The sequence below is a fragment of the Gallus gallus genome, chromosome 5 (genome assembly GCF_016699485.2).
Source record: "Gallus gallus isolate bGalGal1 chromosome 5, bGalGal1.mat.broiler.GRCg7b, whole genome shotgun sequence".
Taxonomy (NCBI): Eukaryota; Metazoa; Chordata; class Aves; order Galliformes; family Phasianidae; genus Gallus; species Gallus gallus.
Window position 1 is genome coordinate 18,796,961 of NC_052536.1, and position 21,719 is coordinate 18,818,679.

At 46.9% G+C, this 21,719-nt stretch overlaps 1 protein-coding gene across 6 annotated transcripts in view; it reads left to right on the forward strand.

The window, feature by feature from the left end:
* Positions 1 to 21,719, forward strand: part of LDLRAD3 (low density lipoprotein receptor class A domain containing 3) — a 223,846-nt gene that overhangs the window by 78,098 nt on the left and 124,029 nt on the right. For 4 of the 6 annotated variants that reach the window (XR_005860159.2, XM_040701387.2, XM_040701388.2 and 1 more), the window contains exon 1: positions 12,287 to 12,387. Coding sequence is in view for 3 of the 6 variants with exons in the window: in XM_040701387.2 (XP_040557321.1) it covers positions 12,354 to 12,387 (34 nt within the window). In the remaining 3 variants the exon portion in view is untranslated. Of the gene's footprint in view, positions 1 to 2,783; positions 2,941 to 10,680; positions 10,792 to 12,286; positions 12,388 to 21,719 lie in introns of those variants that run through there. The other 2 variants (XM_046942063.1, XM_040701390.2) reach the window with 1 other exon arrangement.

Below are 21,719 nucleotides of genomic sequence, written 5' to 3' on the forward strand. Positions count from 1 at the left end.
GCCAGCATCTGAATCACCTGAGTGCAAAGGCATGTGCCGGGTGTTGTATTCGATCTCTTTAAAGGAGCAGCAGTAATAATAACTGAAGAGGTATGTTCCTTAAAAGGAGCACTAAGTTGGGCTGTCATAAAGGAAAGACAGGTCCATACTGAGATGTCAGCCAGCATAAAGACAATGGCTGTGCAAAAATTTCTGCAGCTCTGCCTCCCACTCGTGAAGACCACAGGCCCTGCCTTCTGGCTCAATGAGCAACATGGCAGATAAGGGTGTTTTATCTCCATTGAAAAGATTAATGTCAAGCGTGAGGATTAGTTTCTCTGCAGCGCAAGAGATTAAGTTTGGATTTTGCAAGCTTTCCCATTATCGGCTTTCTCCCAGGACAATCCCCGCAGGCCTGTACCACCCTCCCTGGCTCCCAGATTCGGGGAACGTCCTTCATTCATCTGTGCTTCCTTTTGCTCCAGCCCTGCATGGAAGTGACCGCTGCACTGAGCCTGAGCCTCTCGGTAAAGATGTACTGGTCCTGGGAGCTGGTGTGTGCCAGCACCCCGTCCTGCTCCGGGAGAACTACAGCAGTTCCCATTGCATCCCAACAGCTGGGCTGAGCTTTAAAATAATGGTGCCCATACTAATGACCCCTCACCGTGCTAAAAAGACAGAGTGTATGAAAACACAGATGGGTCCAGGTCTGTCGTGCCAGTTTTTATTCTGTACCCTACCGAGCCCGGTCTCTGGCAATACCCCACTCCCCTGGCTGCCGCAGCCTGCCCTCCCTCCCTGCCAGCCTGGCACAGGTGGTGAAAGCAGTGCTCAGGGTGGATGTAACCGGGTCCACTCGCTGGGCGACCGCCCGCTTAATCTGATTACTGACCGGTGATGCACTGCAGCCCATTAACCTTGTTGTGCCCAGCTCCCTGACACTTGTGGCACAAATGAGGTGTGATGTGATTAAATGAGACTGATCGGTTTTGCTTACCAGTACAATGCCCACAGCTGCTGTGCTGAGGATTTACAATGTGGGGGAAGCTTTGAAGTCCATCATTTAGCTGCTATGACTGCCTTCCTCTGGCACGAGGGACGACTGTCCTCTCCAAACACGCGTAGCTTGGTGGAGACGCAGTGAGTCTTCTGGAATGGTTCCTGGCAGGTCTCAGCAGGACCCCAGCTTGGAGGTGTGTCTGTGGAGCACAGCTCGTCTTGGTGTGCACCGCACACAAAAGGGGGCACACTCACCCCTGGAGAGGAAAGCAGGACTGTGAGAAATGCAACTCTATACGTGTATTTGGCATTCTAATCGTATTTCATTTTGGTGTGTGTGGGGGGAAGAGGGGTGATTTGGGCCAAAATATACAGGAAAGTTTTAAAAAGTGCTAACCCATTGTTTACTGGAAAAGGCTAATAGGAAAGGAGGAAGGAGGCAGAAAGAACGAGCCTAAAGATGAAAAGAAAATAATTACATTGGATGGGATACGAAATCAAGGACAGTGTTTTTCCTCCCTGCTATCGGCATTTATTTTTACTAGTAGAGCACTGGGATAGGGAGACTTTGTTCTTCCAGCATAGTCAAAACAAATGTAGAATTCTCAGCCTGACACTGAAAATGACGGATGCCTTTGCAGAAGGCTGGACGCAGGCAATACAGATCTGTATCGCTGTGTTTGCTCATGTATCACTTTCTTCATTTCAGTCCACATGAAAGAATCCAGAATTCCCGCTCAGGGGTGCTGCCTGTCAAATAAATACAGTATCTGTGAATCAGAGCAGAATGCATACAGAATGAAATGTCTTAAATCAGCAGTATAATATAAGTTTTACTAATTGGTTTTGTTAATCAGTAGAGCTTCAGGAGCTACAGAGCTGTGTATGTGTGCTCGTGTGGGACAGCACGAGAGATGGCACAGATGCTGAGCTCAGAGGCAGCATGCTGAGGAAAAGGCTCTCTTAGAGGACAATAACTCAGCCTTCAGCTTCTAATCATTGTAGAAAAGATTTCGTGGCCAAACTCTCGCTCAGGATTACCTAGCAGAAAATTACACAACTGCCGGCAAAGCAAATAGTCTTGAATAAAGATGAACAAAGCCCCTAAGCTAAGTCAGAAAACTGTTGCGAACGGATCACTTTTCTGACCTTAACTGCTCTCTAATAGCCATTGGGTAGTGAGTGCCTCAGATAAATGCTTATGATAACTAAACCTTGCAAAATGAAGTGCAGGCAGGGTGTGACAGCTGTCCTCTGGCTTTTCCCCCTGCAAGCTGTCAGTGTGATGTTGGTTGGGATCTTGCTGCCGTGGGACGGACCGGGTGGAACCAGGCGGGACTCAAGGTCCGCTTTGGCCCCCAGTTCCTCTCCAGTCGTCCTCTCAGAGCTGGTGCTCTTCGGCCCTCCTCCAAACACATTTGTTGTAGCAGCATCACGCAGAAGTCTCAGTCATGAGAGAGGCCTTCCTTGGGCTGAGCACGGCACTCACACACTGAGGAGCTGGCATCCAAATTGACAAAGAATAAAGGGAAAGCGATCACAAGGAAGTGCACGGGTTAGCTCTTGGCTCGTGAGAATGAAAACGAATGGAATAGGATATCCTTTTGCTTAAGTAATATAACTTGTGCTGGAAAGGGATGCCAACACTGCAGTACTGCCAGGGCCAAGAGTTTTTGGGCTAGTCCTGCAGTGCAAAATTGTTTTCCCATTCCTGGTTGAAGAATCCATTATTTTCCTCTGGATGCACGTTAAATTTAAAGGTGTCTTCTTCATTTTTAATAGCTGTCTTTTTTTTCTTTTTCCAGGTGCCTGCTTTTGCATTTCTCTGATGTTTCCTGTGGAGATATTCCTCGGTGACTCCCTGCAATGACACTCATGAAGACAGACTGTTAAATATGAATCACAGATGCTCTGAAGAATTCCCTGATATTGCTACCAAAAGGGAGGTGGAGGAGGTGAGAGGTAAGGGCAAAAAATAATGTCATAATAGAAGAGTTTCTTTCATTCCTACATGCTGCAAGAAAGAATTTTGTTAATGGAGTGTTACAGTCTTTTGAGGGTGTCCCTCTCTCAGAAGAATTTCTTGGAATCTCATAAGCACCTTTGGTAGGTCTTTGCACATAGGCCATGTACCTCCTGTACAGATGACATAGAAACTTTAGCTCCTGCTTCAGATCAGAAGGACATACCCTGAGCATTGCCTTAACTCTTTGGTCTTTTATCTGGGACAAGATGGCAAGGTCTACGATAACATGCCAGACAGAAGCTGGCCTGACCTAGTGGTTTAAAATAGTCTGATGTTAATAGCTGCTTGTCTGTGTTCTTGTCTCGCTTCCTGCCATGTGCTTTAAAGGATTTTAACAGACCTGAAGTGGTATCAGTTTATTAAATCCTTCAGCCTTCATACAGAATAGAAAAAAACAACGCCTTCTTGCATTCAAGTGAAATGAAGATAGGAGATTTATCATGATGGACTGATAATATTGCCAGGATCCCTCTCACTCTTGAAAAAAATACTTTTACAACTTTTTTCCTCATTTTTGAGTCTTCAACTCTACTTGCCATAGGATTTTCCCAAGTTTATTCTTCTTTTCCTGTGCTTTATAATCCTGACTGATTGTACAGGTTAGGAATTTATACTTAAATGCATTCCTAAGCTGGAGCTTCCATCTCGTGCACAAGTCAGAGTAGGGAAGGCTGTATTTTAAATGATACCTCTTAGCTGGTTTGGGGCCAGTCTACTCTTGACTCGCCACATCTCAGTGCTAGCTGCAATTTAGCCATTAACAACGTCAAATGTGGAAAGAACTGACTGGCTCAAACATGAGGTGAGGGTTAATAAAGCAAAATCCTGGTTTTGTGCCATCCCAGCAGGTCCAGCTGCCAGCATTTCTAACAGCTCCGCTAGGGCCTCGCATCCTGTAATGTCTGCAAGCTCAGGGGAGCAATCCCTGTTTATATCACTAAATTTTTACAATCCAGTCCAAAGGAATTCCTCTACAGTGCTCTGGTCACCCTTAAGAGGCTTCTAACAGTACTCTGAATAAATAAACTCTCAGCAGTTAACAAATAACCCAAATCAATCAACCTAGTGGCCATGTAAATGCAGGAAAAGCACATGCTAGGTGTTTGTGCAACATTTAGTGTAAGCCTGTAAGTGTAATACAGACAGAAATGAAACTATTTCATGGGCGTTAGGACCAGCTTCTAAAAAATGAACCTTTTGGGCTTTGGGACATTTTGTTTTCAGATCCAAATTTGCACTGGTTTTATATGAGGTTCCAAGCCAGTGGAAGCTCTCTTTTTTTCTTAGCTCAGACCTGACTCAAGCCTAAGACACACTTGTGCCATCAGGGCTGATTCAGATCTGTCTGAACTCAAGCAGAATGATTCTCAGGGATCTGAGTATGTGCTGCCAAGTGTGGGGACGCACAAGGCCTTCACTGTCTGCACAACCCCTGCTGTTATGCAGTAGTACTCTTAAGAGGCGGGAATCATCACTCCTTTCTTCTGTATCTGCTCCTACTGTAAAACTGGAGCAATAGTTTTAGTAGTGACGCTATGGCCTTTCCCTACATCCATGAAAAGTGTACCCTCTCTCCTAAAGTCAGCTGGACGGTTTCTTACATGATGCCTTGCCATCCATTTGTGCACTGTGAGCCTTATCATCATCTCCAAAACCTCACGAGCTGCTTTGCACAATGCTGGAAAATGGACAAGCATGGCTTCTCTCTTAGTAAGACAGGACAGCACATTTCATAAACATAATCTGTCCTGTTCTGCAGAACACACCTACTCCTTTTGTTTGACAGAGTAGTAGAAGTTTTTGCAGAGGGAGAGAGGCCAGCCGACACTGGGCCAGGAGGATCTGCTGGCCATGCTTCAGCCATGACTGCAGCCACTGCAGATGCTGCTTTGTGGAACTGTCTGCCCTGCTGATATACCCAGCAGCCTCGGGATATGAAAAGCCCTTTGTGCTTCTGGCATGTGAAACAAATACTAATGCATGTGTAGGAGAGGTCACTTTGGATTTCCATACAGACAGGTTTTCCTTTTTTTTTTTTTTTTTCTTTAATGAGATTTCAGGAGAGGGCAAGGGAAGGTGGCTGATGGAACATTATTATGGAGCCTGTAATTGCTTATATAGCTTTCTAAACTGCCTGCACTAAGAGGAGCGTGATGGAAGGGAGGCAAGGGGCTGCTGCTCTCTAGAGTGTGGTGGGGAAGGGCAGGGATACACCAGGGCAAGGGCTGTGGGAATAGAGAAGGCTCTTCTGACATTGTAGATGTAATCTAATCTAGGCCATAATCATTTCCTACTGGCTCAGCATCAGTCACATCGTTAGCCTAATACTGAAATTAGATCGTACCTGTCAGTGACATTTGCTTTCCTATCTGGTCCATCTACATACTGCAGTACTTCCTGGCTCAATTCATGTGGGACCAACAATCCCAGTTATGTCGATCCAGACATAGCAGAAAGCTTTTACTGAGCACTCCCTGCAGACCCAGGAAACCATCAAAGTGAGTGCTTCAATATGCCATTGCTCTCTCGTGTAAAATAAGAATGAGTCCGTGCTACAATATGGGGTCTTATTCCCTTCCTGCGCCCCACACTGATCACAAACAAACAACAAAGATTAAAAAGGTATGCAAAGAATATCCCATATCTAAATCCATGCTATATCTGCACCCATACTGTGTGCAGTGTGGGTGGGACGACAGGTCTGGCAGGACAGATTTGTTCAGCTGTTACTCCACTTCCTCTGTTGACAGTAGGACCGCAGGACGCAGTGCTGCTGGCCCCTGCATTGCACCTCTGGCCATACAAGCTTTTGTTATGATCTTACATGTTCAACGTGCTTCAGCCAGCTCATTTCTCAGTCAGCAAGCCTCAGTCTTCAGGAGCTGTGGCAAGAAATGAGAGGTGCGCTTTCCTCAATTCAGTGCCGTTAGTGCCACCTCACCACAAGCATCAATGTTTCCCCCCTTTTTCCCGTGCTCTCAAAATGACACGTCATTAAGAAGTCCTTGTAATAACCAGGCACTCCCTCACACTTCAGAAAATTGAAGAAACCTGGAAAAGTTCCTGTGCAGGTCGTAAATTTCCACTGAGCCTCTTGTACATCCCAGGGTGCCAACTACTTGTACCCTGCTACTACCAACACTGCTGCAGCACTGCCAGCCAGCCAGCCAGCCTCAGCAGCAGGAGAAGTCATCTGAGCAAAGAGGTAAAAAAAAAAGCCCCTCTTGTTCTAGAGAACACAAAATGACTGCATTCGCAGTTTTTAGAATACTAGCTAGGTTTCTAGATAGGAACTACAAACACTGTATCGATGTCTTTCTCCCGTCATCCCATTGCCTTGCATTTCAGGAGGGCTTAGAAGACATAAGTTGGGCTCCATTTTCATCTCTTGGCTAATCATGAAGTCCTTTTGTGGTCAAGACCATCTTTCGAGCTCTAAGGAAGCTCGTCTGATTAAGGACCTCAGGGTTCAGTTCCAAAAGAATGAATTTAAGATCTGACACTCTGAAAATGCAGTTTTAGCTTAGGTCTTCTTTCCCCATGAAGGTTTTAGCATCCTGGCTATTCCATTCCCTCCTAGCCTTGAATTCCTAATGACTTCTCTGCTTCTTGCTGCATTTCCTCTGCGCTGTCTACAAAGGCGTGTGTGTGAGATAGCACAAATATTTTGAGAAAATGTAAAAAAAATAAATCCCACATCACACACGCACATAAGAAGAGGCTTTCATGATGTGTTTCTCTCATGACCTAGAGCAAAAGAGGCACTCTGCTTTTAAAATAGGTGTCGAACTGTCAGGCCCTGGGGTGGCATAGATAGCTGGTGTAACATTTTACTTTAGCTGGGGATCTACACACATAATGTAGTTTTATGGCATTTTCCTGCAGATTACACCAAATTTTTATCATCCGGACATATTGATTTGCCTTTTGTTATTTATTTGTTAAAGCCTCTTTAAGGGCAATTGGAGTTTAACTGCTGTGGTCCAGCTAGAGGATGTGTATTGATCCGGGCATTCATTTATTGATTATCTACTTTGCTGCCAAATAATCCTTTCTGTTTGCCTGTCTTTGCCTACTTTGGATTCTGGAAGCAGCCTGAAAATTTCACCCACTGCCCATTATATGGCAGTGGAATTACTTTCTCCTTATGTGCGGGAGGTGAGCGGAAGGAGTGGGAGCCACATTATCATCTTGCTGTCCTACGTTCAGTCCGTGATGACTTATTTTGAAATCATTAGCTGAAAATATTGGCATTAGGCAATGAATAACATTCACATCAAAGAAAGAAAATTACTTTTTTAATTAAAAAAAAAAAAAAAGCTTGCAAACACAATGGATTTCTAATCAGTCCCTCCAGAAAATACAAGTACTGGGAAGGTCAAGGATGGTGAAACTGAGCAGAGGGCTGGGAACGAGGAGCTTGCAAGCAAGAAGACTTCTGTCTGGCTTTGTAGCTAGAACCTGCAACTATGGAATTGCACACTTTATATGTGTATATATGTCAAATGACAGCGATGCAGTTTCTTGCAAGTGCTTTTACTTTGCACTTGAATCTGGCAGCGTGGCCTTGCTGCTCGACAGAGAAGGGTTAAAAAGTAAAAAGGCATCATTACCTTTCACTGTCATGTCTGATTTCAAACTTTGCCCATTGTATCAGAGTAGCTGAAACTGGGAGTTTGCTTGGCTTGAGGAAGTGAATTGTCTGGACACAGCAGCACAGCCGCAGGCATTGTGGGTGCGAGGTGGGAGGACTGCTCTGACAATGTACCAGATGAAGTGTAACATTGCTTGGAGTAAAGTGAGGAGAAGGGAAAACAGCTGTGTCCTCCCTAGGTGATACACCTTAGGGGGGATCCTGCCTTTTCAGTGTTATCAGGGAATAAATAGGTGTTATCTGGTAATACTTGACAGTTGCCATCAGAGTGGGCAGAGTGCTGAGCTAAGCCCCTTATGGAGCAGTGTCCTAGGATGCGCTGCTGCAGCCATAGTGCTCCCTGCCATGGCTTTGGCAACAAGGGAGAGCCCCAAACCAAGTGCAGCCTGTGGGGTTAACTGTGGAGCCATTGCACACTAGCACAGATGCGGTTAATGCAATTTGTGCTATAGAAGGACGGAAAGACAAGGCTGAAATTGTGAAGCAAAGCACCAAAATGTCTATGGCAGAAGAAAGAGGAGAAGGGCCTTTGTTCCCCCAAGTCCCACAGTCACGAATGAGGTGTGGACAGGAGGCAGAGAAGAAAGTCTGTCAGAGCCTGGGGTGCTCTGCTGGAGCACAGGGAGAGTCCCTCCACGTGGGCCTGAAGGGTGGCGCTGGGCAGGAGACACAGAGAACAACCCTGCACTGTCAAGGGTATGCACAAATTGACCTAGCGTGCCTTTTCCATATCCGATTTCTGAGTCAGAAACAGAGAATGCCATTACAACCACAGCTCGGGCCAAATGAGAGCTGCACAGCAGGGGGCTCTTTGCAAATGGGTGATACGCAAAGAATAAGATGAAAATGAATGAGCCAGAGCTCCTGGGCCTCCTCTTTGCACTGCAACAGAAAGCCCAGCAGCTATTGTAGAGCAAGCAGTGCTGCAGTTTCTGTGCTTTTTCTACCATGAAGAGCTCATGTCCTGGCAGGAGAGGAAGAAGAGGATTTAACACTTAAGCTAGCTTAATTTGTACCGGCAGAACATCCCAGATTGGGTCTGTCATAACACACTTTTTCTGGATGCTCATTAAAACCCTTTCTGCACACGGAATACAGAGTAGGCCGGCTCTGCAGAGAGCAGTCCTTGTGCCAGCAGTGCTCGTGCCTTGGGCACTGTGAGCAGCGAGCTGCTGTTAGCAGGGAACCGGGGCTGGGGGAGCTCCGGGGGCTTCGGGAGCTCAAGGACAGAGCACTGCTGTGCCTGGCTGCCTCCCGCTGCTGGGGGCTCAGCGACCCACAGTGTTCACGTGACAGGGAGGCTTGTCTTACTCTCTCTTTGAGCTTTGTCATAGTCCCATCTGCTTTTCTGAGAAGGCTGATGGTGGAATTGTATGTCTGGAAGGTGTTCGTGACCTTCATGATGAGTGCCGTAGCAATGCATACCATTTATACATGTTAAGATGTGAGAGAAGCATAGGAGTGATATGAGGGAATCTGAATGCCTACTATGACTCCTCCTTTGAAAACTGATCTCCGACTCTCTTTTCTAAAGAGAGCAAGGTCACAACAGTCAGGAGAGCTTCAAGCTTGGTGCAGAGCTAAGGATCAAAACATTGCAAAGCCATCGTGGAGATGAATCCTAATGGAGAGATGGATATAGGCCGATATTCCAGTATGCCTGTTTAACTTGATAGATGTTAATGACGATGACAATTTTACAAAAGTATTTGGATCTACGTTTATCATTTTGCTGCAGTGTATTGAAAATGGAATTACTACTATTTTGAATCCATCAAAAAGCTGTTGCTAAGCGTAGTGCCAAACTCTCTGCCTTTCTAAGTGGCAGTCAGTCATATACCAAATATTGCAATGTATTATTACATTTTTTTTATCCTTAATTAACACATTCCTAAATTTTCATCATTATCAGTCCTGTCACTGGGTATGACACATGTACATGACTGGAAATGATTCCCTCAGAGCACCGATTCCAGATTGAAGCCAGCAAGTTCAGACTGCATCTACAGACAGTATTGCCTTTTGCTCCCGTGCCTCAAAGTCAAAAGATGTGATTTGTAGACTGAACCGTTCAGAAAGGAGAAATGCAAAAACCTGAGCTTCAGCTTACAACATGCAGAGTAACGCTGCCTGAGCTCCTGGAGAGGTTTGGTTCTCTTGGAGATGCAGATCCTCTGCAGTGTATTTGCAAATAATGATTTGTCCTCAGAGTAAGAACCAGCACATCTGCCCATTTGAGCTGAAGACACTCCTTTGTCTGCAATACCCTAAAAAGAGTACTCTTTAGATTAATAATTGGCAGAGATTAGCTATATTTCAATAAATATCTGGATAATTTTATGGTAGGAAACCCTCTATGTGACATCTCTCATCTGGGCATCTCAAAAGAGCGTGTAACCAAAAGGGTTCAAATCCCACAATCCTGGTGGCAGGTTTGCAACACAGCTTAAAATGAGAGAGCTCTTTGCAGCACAATAACGGAGAACAAACTTGATGCCAAAGGCAGATATCCTTACACCTACTGTTACCAGAGACCCAAATGTTAACTTAGAGTTTGCTGAGAGAATACCTGATTTATTCAGACTGGGAAGTTTATAAATCAGAGGACCCAACATTTCATTGCAGGGGAGGGCAGAAGGCAAAGCTGCGCTTGGACTTGCAAATCCCACATCTTTTAGAGCAGTGAAGGAAGCACCAGAAGCTTTGGTTAGCAGCAATTGTGCTGATACAAATAAGCCTCCTCTGACAAGCTTGGCTCTGCTGAAAATTTCCCTTTCTAGCCTTCAGTCGTCATGCACAAAGCTACAATGAGTGGCTTTCTCATAACGAACCTTGCCAAGACCACAGGCCAAGCACAGCTCTTCATTACTCCGGCGTAATTTAGTGTGAAGCTAATAAAAGCAAGAAAGGAATCTTTTTTTCTGAGTATATTCCCTTCTTTGCTGGTACCCCATGTTACTTCTAGGCATTCAGAGTCCAACCACATTCTGAGCAACCTCGAATTTTTCATTTATCCTTCCAGCATCTCTGTGGCGTGGGTGGCCTCGCTGAGAGCCAAAGCATGGACTGACACGAACGACTTCCTCAAGGCCACACAGCCTGCAGAAGAGTTGGGATCGCATCTTGCTTCCAGGTAGGAGACCGGAAATCCATCCAGGTGGCAGTTCATGGGGGAAAATCAGAGTGTTTCACACTGCCCAGAGGTCTGTGGTCCTGCTCCATTACAGGTGTTCAGACCTCTTATCCTGCTTGCTGGCTAATGGAGTCTGAGGTTTGCATGTTCACACACAGCCTCAGAACTGCCAGCACATACAGAAACAGGTTTTACTGAGAATACAAAGTAGACTGTAGTGATCCAACATGGTGCTCAGCTACACCTGACCAGCCCCTTTCATCTGCTTTCCCCTTCATTTTCGCATGCTTTTACCTCTGTGATCTACCTAAGTCCCTCCCTATCACACTCTTTGGTCTTTATCCAGAACACCGCCTTAGATCTTACATGTTCCGAAAACGCCATTCCTGCTGCATCGCATGAGTCCCATATGTAGGCAATAGCCACCTTTAGTTTGCAAGGCATGCGGGAGACAGCTCTGTGGTTGACTCATCTCAGGAGGCTTCACCCCAGGGAACAAAAAGGTCCAATCAGTCTTCTCTGATATGCTTTGAAGCAGCCAATTTGGTGTGCTCCACTTTCTCTGGTACGGTGACCGGGGTTCTCGCTGGGTCTTTGTGTTTACAGGGGTTAGATTTTAATCACGTCACCTGTGGATTAACTATGAGGGGCTGAAATACCACTGACTGACTGACTGACTGACTGACTAACACAGGCTAAGCCGTCCTTTGGAATGATGCAACATTCTTACCAAGCGATCTCCACAAGCTGCTCCAGCTCTATTAAATACCAATTGTGAGAATTCTGCCTAAACGGTATTTCTGTTCAGATGAGCTGAGCAGTTTTAGAAGCCATTTAGCAGCTTTTTACTGCTACAAACCGGCTTTAATTCTCAGCTAAAATAACACACGCCCTGAGCCCTTCTCTTCAGCTATTAAACACAGGCTGCAAGCTTTTGACAGAGTTAAACTTTATTCTGCATGCATGCAGATCCACTTATGCGCTGCCACACGCGGGGGAATGCTTTACAACCCAAAGGTAGCGCTTCATGAAGAGACAGCGATTTTCCCATGAAAGCGGGATGCCTCACGAGCTAACGCGGCTTTCTGCGCTCTTGGTCGTTATATACTGAAAATTAACGTTCCTTGAAAGAAGGCCCGCGGGTTCAGGCCGAGCCGCAGTTCCAATTTCCCGAGCGCCGGGTGTCGGAGCTTCGCACAGGGTACCGAGTGCCCGGGTGCGGCCCCGCCCGCACGAGCCGCAGGCCGAGCCCCGGCCTCCCTCACGCGCCACCGCGCGCAGCCCCCGGCCGCCACCCGCTGCCAGGGCGGGGCGAGGCGCGAGGCCCGCGAGCCCCTCCGCGGCGCCAGTTCCGCGCCCCGCCCGAGGGGGCGGCGGGGCCGGGCGCGACCCGCGGGCGGCGGCCTCGGCCGGGCAGGGGCGTCCGGCGGGGCGGGGCGGCAGCGGGCGCCGCCCCGGGCCCTCCCCCGCCTCCCCGCCCGCCGCCCTGGCCGCAGGCTCCTCCGTCGGGGCCGGGCCGGCGGAGCAGCCCCGAAGTTTGCGGAGCGGCCGGCGCCGAGGCCATGTGGCTGCTGTGGCTGCTGCTGGGCTCGGCGGGTGAGTGCGGGCGCGGGCCGTCCCGGGGCGCTGCCCGGCGACGAGGGGGCGTGCTCGGCGCGGCGGGGGAGGGCGCGGGGCCTCACGTCCGCCCCCGCCTCCCGGCGGCGCCCGGCGGGCCGGGCCGGGGGCCGCCGGCCTCCCCTCCTCTCCTCTCCCCTCCTTCCCCTCCCCTTCGCTTCCCCACCTCCGGGCGGGCTGAGGCGGCGGGGGCGTGCGGCCGTCCCGGCCTCCCCTCGGGGCGGGCCCGGGCTGGGGGGGGGGGCGAGGCGGTGCCGTGCCTGGCGGCGGGCGAGGAGCCGCTCGGGAGGGGCTCGGGCCCCGCCGAGCTGCCCCACCTCGTCTGGGGTGCTGGGTGGGCTGCGCCGCTAACTCGTCCTTTGGTAAACTTTTACGCCCCCGCGGTCGGCGTCTGTCAAAGTCGGCGAGCTGCGGGCGTGCGGTGCAGCGATGCTGCAGGCGTGAGTTGGTGCTGCCGCTCGGTCCTTGCGGGCACTTACCCACAAAGTGTGGGAAGCCGACTCGGTGCTGCTGCCTGCACCGGGAATCGCTCCGTGCTGATGGACCGATGACACACAGGAGCGGAGTTCGGATTGTAAAGCACGATGCCCTTTTTTCTTTTTATTAAAGAGTATTCGTTGTCGCGAAGGGCTTTTAAGTTTCACAGATTCCACGATTAAACTTCAGTTCGAGACCGGTTTCGGTGGGGGGGAGGGAGGAGGGATGCAGTGGGACCCGCGGTGTCTCAGGGTCACATAACTGCCGGCTGTGCGTGCAGCGCGTGGAGCTGCTGTGGAGGTTTGAGCCTCTTTTCGAAATTATTTCGGCAGTTCCTTCTTTGGAAGCCTTCAGGCCGAGCCCAGGTTTGTTTATCTGTGTTGTGATGCTTTCTTCCTCACTGAGTTCCATTATGCTACAGTTACACGGCCAGCACTTCAGACTGTTCCTAGCAAGGCACGAGTGTCCACGTGCCGAGTGTACGTGAGTGAACAAGCTGGGCTTAGCGTGGGGGCTCAGTGCTGCCAGGCATCCACCGGAGCACGGTGAGCCCCCAGCCCACCCGTCACAGACCTGTTTCCCACCTGGGAGCTTTGCACGCTGAGCTCTGCCCTTCTTGCACAACAGTTCCGCTGCAGCTGTTTAAGCAGTGACTCTGGCTTGCTTTGGAGCCGATGCAAAGAGCTTTCTGAAACCTTTTTTATTGTTATTTTTAATGCATTGGTTTTCTATTTTGAACGCTCATGTATCAGATCTTTGGGATTTTTGTTTAAAATGTTCCTTCCCCTGTGTATTTTGGCAGCCTCCTAACCTTCCCACAGGGAGAACTGGCTTGTCTTTGCCTGGCCTTTTAGTTTTGATAACTCCTGAAAGAATTTCTTTCCTTTTGAGTCTTTTTTGGGTCCGGATCGGAAACTTTGAAGCCCTGGGGGTCAATGTCAGCTAACAGAAAATAAACAGTGATTCAAGACTGCGTCTAAACAGTTGTTCCTGTTGCAGAAATAGCTGCTGGCTTGGATTGCATCAGTGGAGATTTGCAAGGCAAAGTTTGATATTTTATTTACATCTCTTTTCTTAATAGATCAAATATCACTTTTGATCCTGAAAGACCTTATCTGCATGGGAAAGGTTTTACCTGTGCTGTGTACAGGGTGAATGTACACGAGGCTGAGAGCTGATCAGGAGACTGTCTTATCTCCAGCCATAACCACCGCTCCCGGTACGAGAGCTCCCCCATTTCATTCCTTTCTTTTTACCATTCCCCTCCTCATTTCAGGTCCCACTGAGCTCTCACACCTGCACATGCCCAGGTAGCACTTGACTCTGCCCTGCTGACCCTGTTCCAGCACTTCTAATGGCTCCACGGCAGCTCAAGGGTTCCTGAATGCGGGTTAGGTCCTTCAGGGGTTGCATTTACCAGCTCAGGCTGTAAGGACGGCATCAGGTTAAGGAAGATTGCTTTTTTTCAGGCAACTACAAAACTTGTTCCTGTTTTAGATTGGAAGTAGGTCTTAAAAATGTCAGTCTTCAACCCGCTGGAGAGTCAGAGTGCAGTGCATAGCTGGAATTCCTACGTGTGGCCTCTGGGATGTCACAGTGCAACGTAAAGATCGTTCTGATGTACAAGCTGTATATAATGTATAGATATACTTCCTAAAATACGCTCAGCTTGCTCAGTTTTAGGGGGAAGCTTTTTGTCTGCTCCCTCCAGTCTTTCGCACTTGTGCTGTTGGGATCAAGACCTCGTTCCGCAGAAAGCATAGACATGCAGGGCCACATGTGTGCTGCCATCACAATTTGCCACTACATCTCAAAGGTCTGGAAAAAAAACCAGAACATCCCCAAAACTGAGCAGGGATGGAAGCTGCTCAAAGGGTTATGTTACCGCATTAATAATCTACGTGGTGTGACGCTCGCTAGCTTAAAGCTTTGATATGCTGCAAAGGGAATACCTAAGATTTCCCTGTGCAGGTCTTCATTTGTACTGATGTTGACGTATTGCTTTGGTAAGATTTCTTTGCTGAAAACCCTCATATTCTGCATGGGAGTTGAGTGCTGTTGAGTACCATTCTGTCCCACTGCTGTATAAATAAAGAGAGCAAGGAAAACGCTCTCCTTGGAGGCACGTCTGTCCTGTGTATACAGTGTGTTTGTTTTGTATTCTTGATGCAGCCCTCTTAAAAACTTCTAAACCGGGTCTGTTGCTTCAACAGCCACATTTTTTCCTGTTCCATTACGTATGCAAGCTGCAGGCTGTTGTAGCACTTTGGCGTGTGGGTGATGAACAAGGATTCCTGTAGCAGCTTTGGCAAGCAAGGAAGCTCCCAGCTTGGCAAACCAATAGGAGAGGGAAGCGATACACAAGCGGTGCTGGATGTTTGCTGTAGGTGTATATCTGCCGGCGGCCGTGGCGAGAGCAGCTGAGGGGTGCTGTGTAAGGAAAAGCTCCACATCTGGCTACAGGGCATTTGATGTTTGAGTTTGTTTGCTCAAGACTTCCTTTTTAGGTGGTTGTATCGTACTGTTTTGTTTGCTGTCAGAAACATTGGGTGCTGCCAACACCCACTGGGGGTAACAGCCTGATTGCAGTCTTGTAGTCACGTATCATGATAGGAAGTGGAGATTGTTAGCTATCAAGTAGAGTGTAAAAATGCACCCCTTGTACAGATGTGAAATAAAATGTTTGAAGCCTACCGTCAGCCTGCAGTACCTGATGCACCAAGAGACTAGCAGGCTCTTTGCATGAAAGGGTTTCATGGTGATAGTATAACATGTTTATTGTGACAACAGCAATCCGGCATCCTGCTTCCATTTGTTTGTTGATTATCTCCCAGGTGAGGAGTAAAACAGCTTCACTTGTCATAAATCTGGGAGGCTGGTTACAGAGCTGATGGCTTGTTAGACAGCAGTGATGGGATGAGCAGAGGTTCAAGCATCCCTCTGTTTGGTCAGGAAGGGCTGAGGCAAGAACAGTTTTATCACCTCCACACAGGGTTTGTTTTTCAAAGGCAGTAAATCTCACAGAACAGCTTCTGTGATGTTCTGTCCTGTGGTTGCCCTCTGTCTGCACAGGCAGAAAGGCCATAGTGTAACAGGCCTGAAAAATCCATAGCGTGAGGTCCGCAGTGATGATGGCATTTTCAGCATCTTCAGTGTTGTGGAAGCTGACGATGCTTTTAATGAAGTGGTAGGAAGCCACGTAGGCTGTTGTTGTTTGGTCGTCCTATCTGTTGCAGACGGGCTGTGATGTCCTACCTTTGGTAGGAGGCACTGCCGTGAGTGCTGCAGCTGGTGTTTTCTGAGCCTTAGTGTGGAAACCATGCCGTTGTCAGTGGGTAGGTTTAGAAGATGAGAAATGAGAAAGATCTGATGTCTCTGCAGTTGTTTTTGTTTCCATGGGTTTTGTTTTCTTTCTTTTTTTTAAGTATTAAAGCAAAACTCCTGCTCTGGCAAGATCTCCTAATGGGATATGCAAAGATGCAGAATGAAGTATTTCAAGTGAAACCAGTTTGAACGATGAGATGCGTTTTAAGGTGCCTCTAAAATGAAACGCTGAGTGACGGACTGCCCTTTGCCTGCAGTGTAAGTAGATGACGGCGGAGGGTAATTTTATAGGCAGCCATTAGTGTAATCAGTTTATCCTGAATTTACTGGATGCTGAAGAATTTTCGAGAGAGAGCTTGGATGTGTTTAAAAAAAAAAAAAAAGGCAAAGAGTTCTGCTGGAACACATTTAACTAAATGAGCCTCTCTTGCAATGAAACTTTTAGCTTAAATATATGGTCAGTGAAAGATGTAGGCTGTGAATTTTGCACTGCGCTTGGCGTGGGCTACGAGTGTGTACCCAGGTGCTTGTAGGACATGGGAAAACTTGCTACGCTGTGGTAGCTTGGTCCTGTTGCTTCAGTCTGCTGTGTTGGTTTGTTCCCCCCGGAAGCCTCTCACACAGCACAGCTGTCAGATGAGACACCAGTTCAAGCCAACGTTACCCTGCGTGCAGTGTTGGCCATCAAGACTGAAAAGCTCTTTAAAGGGAGAAGGTGCTGAAACGCTGGTTGTTTCCCGTGTGTGTGTTTTGATTTGCACGTGTGAAATGTGAGGAGGTACCTAAACAGAGCCGCTGGTCTCTTTGTTCTTCCTTGTTCCTGGCTGCCAGCACAGGTAGCCATCTCTTGATTGCAAAGAAACCTGTGGAATCGGGTATCTAATTTAGCCGCAGCCCACAAAAACGTGTCCTCAAAAGTCTGAGAAGTGGAAGGCGCTTCCTATTAGTGTGAGAGGTGTGCTGCGGGACAGGAGCGATGTGGGCAGGTAACCGAAGCAGCCTGCATGAGTGAAATGGAAATGAAGGGATCCTGCAGGAGGGCTGCTGGTCAGAACCACCTCTTTTGTGGTTCTTAAGCCTTCCTCCTGCAGTGGCCTGAGCAGCTGTGAACCTCAGCACAATTAAAACGTATTCGGTAAAGCTGCTTTTTGGGTGTGAGTGAACAGTTGCACAAGTTGCTGCGTGATGTATTCTGTGATGCTCGGGGACCTGAGATAATGAGTGGAAGGGGATGCGGCAGCAGCACTCTTAATGAGTGAAGCTGGAACCCATGGGCAGGACCATTTCGGATGAGGGGTTGGTTTGGTGGGGTCCTCACCCTGTGTAGTGTTCCCACTTAAAATGAGTACTGTAGCTGACAGGCAGCCTGTGAGGCTTAGCTTATGAAAGATTAGGAAGGGCTTCGATTGAGGATGGTTGGAGTGTGCTGTTCTGGAGTTTTGTTTTTTTCCCTTTTACCCATATAAACAGTTGGGTTTGGAGTTCTTTTGGACACCAACTCTCCTTCTTAGCAGCTTTCATTTATGCTGGTAGTGCTGTGGATCCCTCTTTTAGTCAGGAGTTATCTCCTACAGGTAACTACAGGCGTGTTTCCAAAGTGCAGAATTACTCATGTCTTTGATATGTTTTGTTTTGCTGGTAAGAGCTGGGCACGAGGTAAGGTTCTTTTGACACTATGAATTCTTTTCAGCTATTCATCCCTGTTTTTCCTTCCTGTTCTTTTTGTTGCAGTGAAGATTTTCATTAGTCATTGAGATCATTTAGATTCCTCTAACAGAGGAGTTTCAGGTTTAGCAAAACATGAAATGTGACAAAGACACAAATATATAGATTTTTATTATTACGTCTAATTGGCAAGTTGCACTTTTTTTTCTCTTACAAGGCAAAGGAAGGAGCTGGCAACCTATCATCCTGTTGCTTACACCTCCTTTACTGAGCCTTGCGGTCCTTTTCATCTTTTTTTCTTTAGATTTGGATCTCTCCGTGTGTGTTTGGTGGAAAGTGACATCACTGATAAAGGAAACTTTGACACGTAGGACGCGTTTGTGCTGCTAAACTTGCCCTTTTCTATCTGTCTTTCTCTTCCCCACTGCTCAGCTGTGCCATGGTGAGGTCCAGCCATGGGCTGTGTGGCTCACTGCTGTGACTGTGCTTGGAAGGTGCTGTTTGGCCGGAGCAGGGTGCTGAGGACTTGGTCTCCATGGGTTCTTGATGCAGTTTTACAGATGCATTGTACTTCTTGAGCAAACAGTTGAATTTCTCAGTGATTATATATAAAGTTCAGTTAATATTTACTTGCCACACAATGCGGGGTGTGTGTGTATAGGTGGCTAAGTGTGCTGTCAGTGTTGGCACCGCTGGAGAGAACAATACAAAATGTGCTAGAACAGTTCCTCGCATTGTTAAATTCGCATAGTAGCCCTACTTTGCTGGAGGTGCCAAAGCACATCCGTTCTTCATGGACAGATACATTAATAGACTCACCACTTAAAAGCTCCAAAGGAAACACATTGCAGCAATGGTAATGACCTTCAAAGGAAAGCAACTCTTCTGGCTGGCTAACCCACCTCCTGTCCGTGGCACAAGTTGCTGCTTTTGTGGCTATGGCTGAAAATAAGCAGATGAAGAGCTGGGTAGGAGTGGAGGCCGCTAAGGCAAACAGGTGGTCTGGCTGGAGCCTGAAGCGCACACGCACTTCTTGCCTTGAGGAGAGCAGCTGTCTAGCTGAGAAGTTCAGGGCTCTTTGTAACTTGTCAGGATGCTGGTCTTGAGGGTGGGGGACTGAAACCTTCCACGACGTGAGCTGTGATAACAAACATGTCCTACCAAGGCCTTGGCATCGTATGAAACAGAGTCTGCAGCTTCGCTTGTTTGGGTAACTGGAAAAACACAATACAGATGCTGAGATCAAGATCTGCTCAGGCTGGCAGAATGCGAATGGCTCTTGGCAAGTCCTGGAGTCTGGAAGAACTGTACTTACTGCTTAATCAGTTTTAAAAGACTATGTCATTAAACTAATTAGACATAATTCAGAATTGGCTAACAGGAGCAACGGCAGTGTGTTTGTGTTGATTGCAGTCTATTCAAACTCAAAATAGTCCTGTTTTTTTTCTTGGAAGACAACCTTTTGAAAGGTGGAAAGAAAGTGGAGAGGGACAAGAAAGTCCATGGGCTGATGCTAGTTACATGCCTTAATGAAGTGCTGGCTGAATTTAAAACCCAGGATTGTGGGTGAAATAAAAGCCTGTATGGAATAGTAGGTAGAACTGTGTGAAAAGCAAAACCAAAGGCATGTTGAACTTTTAAATGAATAGACCATTCACTGTGCCGTGTAACTGAGGTCTGGCGTGTTTAACCTGCCTTGTATGTAATGAACTCCTGGTGTAATTCTAATTTGCATTCTCTAAGAAATTTCTCTTTCCTAAACCTTTCTTAAGGCAGATCTACCTCCATTTGTTTGGCATTTTCTCTCTTGGGGTTGTAGCAGCTTTGAATATCAGTAAGCATGAAGAAAAGCTTGCCCTGAAATTTTTCAGCCTATGAAGTCTGAAGGAAACCACAAGTATTGGTCCTTCTGCAGTCAGTTTGACCAGCAGCCCCTCCATAGATCTGCAGGCAGTATGTGAGCTTCGGGAATTGATTTCTTTTCACTTCTCTGAGGAAGGACCAGAAGGCACAACGAAGCAGTGAGGAGTGCACTTTTGACCAAAGATCAATGAGATGTGACTGGAGCACTGATAGAGTACCAGTGAGATAAAAATGACATTGCTAGGAGACTTTCTAGCATTATTCATAAGCCTCACAATCTTACAAATCAGTAAGGAGTATCAATTGTACCCTAAACATCTTTGATGAGGGATGTTGGTTTCTGTATTACAAGCTTGAAGTAGAGTGATGCCAGCTCCTTTTTTCCTACCAGGATTGCTGGCGGTGTCACGCATCGCCTGTTTAAGCCTTTTTAATTGCAACCTTTGTCTTCCAAAAAAAGAGTCCAGAATAGTTGCTGGGACCTTTTGTTTTAATACTTGAATGATATGTCCATCAAGGATAAGAGTGCGACAGCAGTTCTTCTTCCTCCTTCCAATTTTCCTTAAATGGAGAAACAAAATGTTATGAAACATAAATGTGATAAAGGATATAATTTCCTCTTTGCACTGCAACTTTATGTGACCTTTTTGTGAAATGCTTGCCCTTTCAACAACTAAGACAGTAGTAGATGTTTCATGGAGAAGCAGTGATTCAGAGTTCCTGGGTGTTTGCTCCTCTCAGATAACTTATACCGGTGTTTGTCTCTTAGTTACATCAGCAGAGACCACCCAGGTGTAGGGGCCCTTGATGATGTTGGTTTGCACAGCTATACCTTGTCATCAGTGTCACCTTTTAAATGAAGAAATATATAGGGATTACATATATAGCAATTATATATAGGCAGAAACTTCCTATAATTCCTTTCTTGTACAAAATTCTGCACATTAGAGACAGTGGACATTTCTGCTCTCGTTTCTTGAAGCAGCTTTGGAAAACTTTCAAGCTTTCAAAGTTAAGGGCTCTCTATTTACAAATGACTTTAGTAGTAGACTTCAGTGTCTAATCAGATAGGGTATTCTTAAAATTTCTAATGGGATCCTTGAAAATCTGCCAAGGGATGACATAGGTTTTCTAATGAATTGTTTTAATGGAGCTCTGGCTTGCTATTTGGTTAACAGTCTTCAGGGTAGCTTCAGGCTGCTTACTTTCCAATTTTCTTGTGTTATCTGGAGATAAATGTCCACCTTATCGGAGCTTAATAGCCAATTAGCTGAGAGAAATAACATCTGAAAATATAAAAGGCAGTCTTGTTCACTGGCAGGATATTCTCCTCCTAACTGAGGCTGAGTCTTGCCTGTTGACTGCCATTGCTCCTTTCAAACAGTCTCATGGGGAAACTGTTCAGCCTGCAAAGCACGGTTTGGCTGACTTTTTATTTTTTTTTTCTTCCTCTGCTTCATTTGTTTGCTCATCAACAGTTGTGAAGTTGGGCAGCCCACCTTGGTGAACAGACTTTAAGAAGCAATCAGTGTAACTTCCTCTGGGTCTGTGTAGAGCCTAAAGAGACCCGCATGAGACCTGTCAGCTCCTGTTAGAATTAAACCCACGTGACTTCTGAGGTATCTGGTGGATATCTCTGTTTCGGACAGGAAACATGCCTGATAGGAGATATCTCAAAGGGAAAGTGACTTTTGAGGCACAGAACACTCCTTCCAAACACCCAGCTCGCTGCACTGTTGAGGGCAAGATTTGCAGGCTCAAGCACTCCAAGCTGCTGCTTCTCTGTAGGAAAGCTAACTTGGCATAGACTTGGTAGGTATTCCAGTGTTGTTTAGTTCGTTCTGGAAGGAATGTGTTGGCCTGTTGTTTTGGAAGAAGTGTATTATTGAAATGCTATAGTGCCTGTTTTGGTTAGAGAATGCTTTGAGTGAGAGCAAGTTCAGCTGTTAAAATTCAACCCTTGGTATGAGCAGCTATAACCA